General features: G+C 41.5%; 1 protein-coding gene across 1 annotated transcript in view; it reads right to left on the bottom strand.

Moving 5' to 3' along the window:
- Nucleotides 1-3,852: 3,852 nt before the first annotated feature.
- The window catches only part of dnal1 (dynein, axonemal, light chain 1), an 18,536-nt gene continuing 15,528 nt past the window's right edge, over nt 3,853-6,860 (bottom strand). The window contains exon 7 of the mRNA XM_079531122.1: nt 3,853-4,038. Within this exon, the coding sequence (XP_079387248.1) occupies nt 3,989-4,038 (50 nt within the window). The 3' untranslated portion in view covers nt 3,853-3,988. The remainder of the gene's footprint in view (nt 4,039-6,860) is intronic.

The raw sequence follows: 6,860 nt of genomic DNA, 5'->3' as shown, positions 1-6,860 counted from the left end.
GAGTTTAAACCTCACATTGTGTCTCATTGGGAGAGTTTAAACCTCACATTGTGCCTCATTGGGAGTTTAAACCTCACATTGTGCCTCATTGTGAGTTTAAACCTCACATTGTGTCTCATTGGGAGAGTTTAAACCTCACATTGTGTCTCATTGGGAGAGTTTAAACCTCACATTGTGTCTCATTGGGAGAGTTTAAACCTCACATTGTGTCTCATTGGGAGTTTAAACCTCACATTGTGCCTCATTGGGAGTTTAAACCTCACATTGTGTCTCATTGGGAGAGTTTAAACCTCACATTGTGCCTCATTGTGAGTTTAAAACTCACATTGTGCCTCATTGTGAGTTTAAACCTCACATTGTGTCTCATTGGGAGAGTTTAAACCTCACATTGTGTCTCATTGGGAGAGTTTAAACCTCACATTGTGCCTCATTGGGAGAGTTTAAACCTCACATTGTGTCTCATTGGGAGAGTTTAAACCTCACATTGTGCCTCATTGGGAGAGTTTAAACCTCACATTGTGCCTCATTGGGAGAGTTTAAACCTCACATTGTGCCTCATTGGGAGAGTTTAAACCTCACATTGTGCCTCATTGTGAGTTTAAACCTCACATTGTGCGTCATTGTGAGTTTAAACCTCACATTGTGCCTCATTGTGAGTTTAAACCTCACATTGTGTCTCATTGGGAGAGTTTAAACCTCACATTGTGTTTCATTGGGAGAGTTTAAACCTCACATTGTGCCTCATTGTGAGTTTAAACCTCACATTGTGCCTCATTGTGAGTTTAAACCTCACATTGTGTTTCATTGGGAGAGTTTAAACCTCACATTGTGCCTCATTGTGAGTTTAAACCTCACATTGTGTCTCATTGGGAGAGTTTAAACCTCACATTGTGTCTCATTGTGAGTTTAAACCTCACATTGTGCCTCATTGTGAGTTTAAACCTCACATTGTGTCTCATTGGGAGAGTTTAAACCTCACATTGTGCCTCATTGGGAGTTTAAACCTCACATTGTGCCTCATTGTGAGTTTAAACCTCACATTGTGTCTCATTGGGAGAGTTTAAACCTCACATTGTGCCTCATTGTGAGTTTAAACCTCACATTGTGTCTCATTGGGAGAGTTTAAACCTCACATTGTGTCTCATTGGGAGAGTTTAAACCTCACATTGTGCCTCATTGTGAGTTTAAACCTCACATTGTGCCTCATTGTGAGTTTAAACCTCACATTGTGCCTCATTGGGAGTTTAAACCTCACATTGTGCCTCATTGTGAGTTTAAACTTAACATTGTGCCTCATTGGGAGAGTTTAAACCTCACATTGTGCCTCATTGTGAGTTTAAACCTCACATTGTGCCTCATTGTGAGTTTAAACCTCACATTGTGCCTCATTGTGAGTTTAAACCTCACATTGTGTCTCATTGGGAGAGTTTAAACCTCACATTGTGCCTCATTGGGAGAGTTTAAACCTCACATTGTGTCTCATTGGGAGAGTTTAAACCTCACATTGTGCCTCATTGGGAGTTTAAACCTCACATTGTGTCTCATTGGGAGAGTTTAAACCTCACATTGTGTCTCATTGGGAGTTTAAACCTCACATTGTGTCTCATTGGGAGAGTTTAAACCTCACATTGTGCCTCATTGTGAGTTTAAACCTCACATTGTGCCTCATTGTGAGTTTAAACCTCACATTGTGTCTCATTGGGAGAGTTTAAACCTCACATTGTGCCTCATTGGGAGAGTTTAAACCTCACATTGTGCCTCATTGGGAGAGTTTAAACCTCACATTGTGTCTCATTGGGAGAGTTTAAACCTCACATTGTGTCTCATTGGGAGAGTTTAAACCTCACATTGTGCCTCATTGTGAGTTTAAACCTCACATTGTGCCTCATTGGGAGAGTTTAAACCTCACATTGTGTCTCATTGTGAGTTTAAACCTCACATTGTGTTTCATTGTGAGTTTAAACCTCACATTGTGTCTCATTGGGAGAGTTTAAACCTCACATTGTGCCTCATTGGGAGAGTTTAAACCTCACATTGTGTCTCATTGGGAGAGTTTAAACCTCACATTGTGCCTCATTGGGAGAGTTTAAACCTCACATTGTGTCTCATTGTGAGTTTAAACCTCACATTGTGTCTCATTGGGAGAGTTTAAACCTCACATTGTGCCTCATTGTGAGTTTAAACCTCACATTGTGCCTCATTGGGAGTTTAAACCTCACATTGTGCCTCATTGGGAGAGTTTAAACCTCACATTGTGTCTCATTGGGAGAGTTTAAACCTCACATTGTGTCTCATTGTGAGTTTAAACCTCACATTGTGCCTCATTGGGAGAGTTTAAACCTCACATTGTGCCTCATTGGGAGAGTTTAAACCTCACATTGTGTCTCATTGGGAGAGTTTAAACCTCACATTGTGTCTCATTGGGAGAGTTTAAACCTCACATTGTGCCTCATTGTGAGTTTAAACCTCACATTGTGTCTCATTGGGAGAGTTTAAACCTCACATTGTGCCTCATTGGGAGAGTTTAAACCTCACATTGTGTCTCATTGGGAGAGTTTAAACCTCACATTGTGCCTCATTGGGAGAGTTTAAACCTCACATTGTGTCTCATTGGGAGAGTTTAAACCTCACATTGTGCCTCATTGTGAGTTTAAACCTCACATTGTGCCTCATTGGGAGAGTTTAAACCTCACATTGTGTCTCATTGTGAGTTTAAACCTCACATTGTGCCTCATTGGGAGAGTTTAAACCTCACATTGTGTCTCATTGGGAGAGTTTAAACCTCACATTGTGCCTCATTGGGAGAGTTTAAACCTCACATTGTGCCTCATTGGGAGAGTTTAAACCGCACATTGTGTCTCATTGGGAGAGTTTAAACCTCACATTGTGCCTCATTGGGAGAGTTTAAACCTCACATTGTGCCTCATTGGGAGTTTAAACCTCACATTGTGCCTCATTGGGAGAGTTTAAACCTCACATTGTGCCTCATTGTGAGTTTAAACCTCACATTGTGCCTCATTGGGAGAGTTTAAACCTCACATTGTGTCTCATTGTGAGTTTAAACCTCACATTGTGTCTCATTGGGAGAGTTTAAACCTCACATTGTGTCTCATTGTGAGTTTAAACCTCACATTGTGCCTCATTGTGAGTTTAAACCTCACATTGTGTCTCATTGTGAGTTTAAACCTCACATTGTGTCTCATTGTGAGTTTAAACCTCACATTGTGCCTCATTGTGAGTTTAAACCTCACATTGTGTCTCATTGGGAGAGTTTAAACCTCACATTGTGTCTCATTGTGAGTTTAAACCTCACATTGTGTCTCATTGGGAGAGTTTAAACCTCACATTGTGTCTCATTGTGAGTTTAAACCTCACATTGTGCCTCATTGTGAGTTTAAACCTCACATTGTGCCTCATTGTGAGTTTAAACCTCACATTGTGCCTCATTGTGAGTTTAAACCTCACATTGTGCCTCATTGGGAGTTTAAACATCACATTGTGCCTCATTGTGAGTTTAAACCTCACATTGTGTCTCATTGGGAGTTTAAACCTCACATTGTGTCTCATTGGGAGAGTTTAAACCTCACATTGTGCCTCATTGGGAGTTTAAACCTCACATTGTACTTCCATTTAATGCTATTTTTCAAATGATTTTTAGACATTTGAAAACTTGGAACATACTTTTGTACTTTTAAGTACATTTGAAGCCAACAGGTTTTGTACTTTTACTCAATAAGAAAATGTAATTGCGGACGTTTACTCAGAGTACACAACATGTGACGGCCTTGAAAGGACGGACATTTTGTTTACATCAATATTAAATTATTATTATTATTATTACAAATTGTCTAGCCGTAACTCCTCTGAGATCACATGATGTCGTTGTGCTTTGTGTGATTCCATCGTATAAAAAATACACCAACATGCAAAAAAACACCAACGTGATAAAAATATATAAAATATAAAAAAAAAACACTGGAATAATTCCTCAGCTTTCTGTCTCGCCCTCCTCTTCTTCCTGTTTGATGACTGGAGTACCTGCACGCACGCACGCACACACACACACACACACACACACACACACACACACACACACACACACACACACACACACACACACACACACACACACACACACACACACACACACACACACACACACACACACCAGTGTTAATACCGTCGACAAAAGCTACCATGAAGAATGTTGGTCGACTGCCTTTTTCACTGGAGAAAACTATGACGAAATGTAAACTAAGCTGTGATGACTAAAACTATGACTAAATATACAGAACAGACGTCCTGGTGTCACTCGCTCATCCCCCGGGGCCCGTCTGAACAGCTGACCACCTGTCTGACCAGCTGACCACCTGTCTGACCAGCTGACCACGTGTCTGACCAGCTGACCACGTGTCTGACCAGCTGACAGGCCTGTCTGACCAGCTGACCACCTGTCTGAGGTGTCTCTGTATCGTTATATTGTCAGGGAGTTGTCTCTGTATCGTTATATTGTCAGGGAGGTGTCTCTGTATCGTTATATTGTCAGGGAGTTGTCTCTGTATCGTTATATTGTCAGGGAGGTGTCTCTGTATCGTTATATTGTCAGGGAGGTGTCTCTGTGTCGTTATATTGTCAGGGAGGTGTCTCTGTATCGTTATATTGTCAGGGAGGTGTCTCTGTATCGTTATATTGTCAGGGAGTTGTCTCTGTATCGTTATATTGTCAGGGAGTTGTCTCTGTATCGTTATATTGTCAGGGAGGTGTCTCTGTGTCGTTATATTGTCAGGGAGGTGTCTCTGTATCGTTATATTGTCAGGGAGGTGTCTCTGTATCGTTATATTGTCAGGGAGGTGTCTCTGTGTCGTTATATTGTCAGGGAGTTGTCTCTGTATCGTTATATTGTCAGGGAGGTGTCTCTGTATCGTTATATTGTCAGGGAGGTGTCTCTGTATCGTTATATTGTCGGGGAGGTGTCTCGGTATCGTTATATTGTCGGGGAGGTGTCTCTGTATCATTATATTGTCAGGGAGGTGTCTCTGTATCGTTATATTGTCAGGGAGGTGTCTCTGTATCGTTATATTGTCAGGGAGTTGTCTCTGTATCGTTATATTGTCAGGGAGGTGTCTCTGTGTCGTTATATTGTCAGGGAGGTGTCTCTGTATCGTTATATTGTCAGGGAGGTGTCTCTGTATCGTTATATTGTCAGGGAGGTGTCTCTGTGTCGTTATATTGTCAGGGAGTTGTCTCTGTATCGTTATATTGTCAGGGAGGTGTCTCTGTATCGTTATATTGTCAGGGAGGTGTCTCTGTATCGTTGTATTGTCGGGGAGGTGTCTCTGTATCGTTATATTGTCGGGGAGGTGTCTCTGTATCGTTATATTGTCAGGGAGGTGTCTCTGTATCGTTATATTGTCAGGGAGGTGTCTCTGTATCGTTATATTGTCAGGGAGGTGTCTCTGTATCGTTATATTGTCAGGGAGTTGTCTCTGTATCGTTATATTGTCAGGGAGGTGTCTCTGTGTTGTTATATTGTCAGGGAGGTGTCTCTGTATCGTTATATTGTCAGGGAGGTGTCTCTGTATCGTTATATTGTCAGGGAGTTGTCTCTGTATCGTTATATTGTCAGGGAGGTGTCTCTGTATCGTTATATTGTCAGGGAGGTGTCTCTGTGTTGTTATATTGTCAGGGAGTTGTCTCTGTATCGTTATATTGTCAGGGAGGTGTCTCTGTGTTGTTATATTGTCAGGGAGGTGTCTCTGTATCGTTATATTGTCAGGGAGGTGTCTCTGTATCGTTATATTGTCAGGGAGTTGTCTCTGTATCGTTATATTGTCAGGGAGGTGTCTCTGTATCGTTATATTGTCAGGGAGGTGTCTCTGTATCGTTATATTGTCAGGGAGTTGTCTCTGTATCGTTATATTGTCAGGGAGGTGTCTCTGTATCGTTATATTGTCAGGGAGGTGTCTCTGTATCGTTATATTGTCAGGGAGTTGTCTCTGTATCGTTATATTGTCAGGGAGGTGTCTCTGTATCGTTATATTGTCAGGGAGGTGTCTCTGTATCATTATATTGTCGGGGAGGTGTCTCTGTATCGTTATATTGTCAGGGAGTTGTCTCTGTATCGTTATATTGTCAGGGAGGTGTCTCTGTATCGTTATATTGTCAGGGAGGTGTCTCTGTGTCATTATATTGTCGGGTAGGTGTCTCTGTATCGTTATATTGTCAGGGAGTTGTCTCTGTATTGTTATATTGTCAGGGAGGTGTCTCTGTATCGTTATATTGTCAGGGAGGTGTCTCTGTATCGTTATATTGTCGGGGAGGTGTCTTAGTGTCTCTGTATCGTTATATTGTCAGGGAGGTGTCTCTGTATCATTATATTGTCGGGGAGGTGTCTCTGTATCGTTATATTGTCAGGGTGGTGTCTCTGTATCGTTATATTGTCGGGGAGGTGTCTCGGTATCGTTATATTGTCAGGGAGGTGTCTCTGTATCGTTATATTGTCGGGGAGGTGTCTCTGTATCGTTATATTGTCGGGGAGGTGTCTCTGTATCGTTATATTGTCAGGGAGGTGTCTCTGTGTTGTTATATTGTCAGGGAGGTGTCTCTGTATCGTTATATTGTCAGGGAGGTGTCTCTGTATCGTTATATTGTCAGGGAGGTGTCTCTGTATCGTTATATTGTCAGGGAGGTGTCTCTGTATCGTTTACGTCAGTCAGTCATATATGATACAGTCTGTTTCTAGCAACAATGTAACTAATTCAGTAGCAGTAACAATAGCGTTTTGATAAATATGAGTGAAACGGCCGTGATGAAATGTTTATCTTTTAAACACAGTTCTTATTTGAAACCATATAAAAATA

The sequence above is a fragment of the Electrona antarctica genome (assembly GCF_951216825.1).
Source record: "Electrona antarctica genome assembly, contig: scaffold_72, whole genome shotgun sequence".
Classification (NCBI taxonomy): Eukaryota; Metazoa; Chordata; class Actinopteri; order Myctophiformes; family Myctophidae; genus Electrona; species Electrona antarctica.
This window is presented reverse-complemented; position numbering and strand designations above follow the sequence as displayed.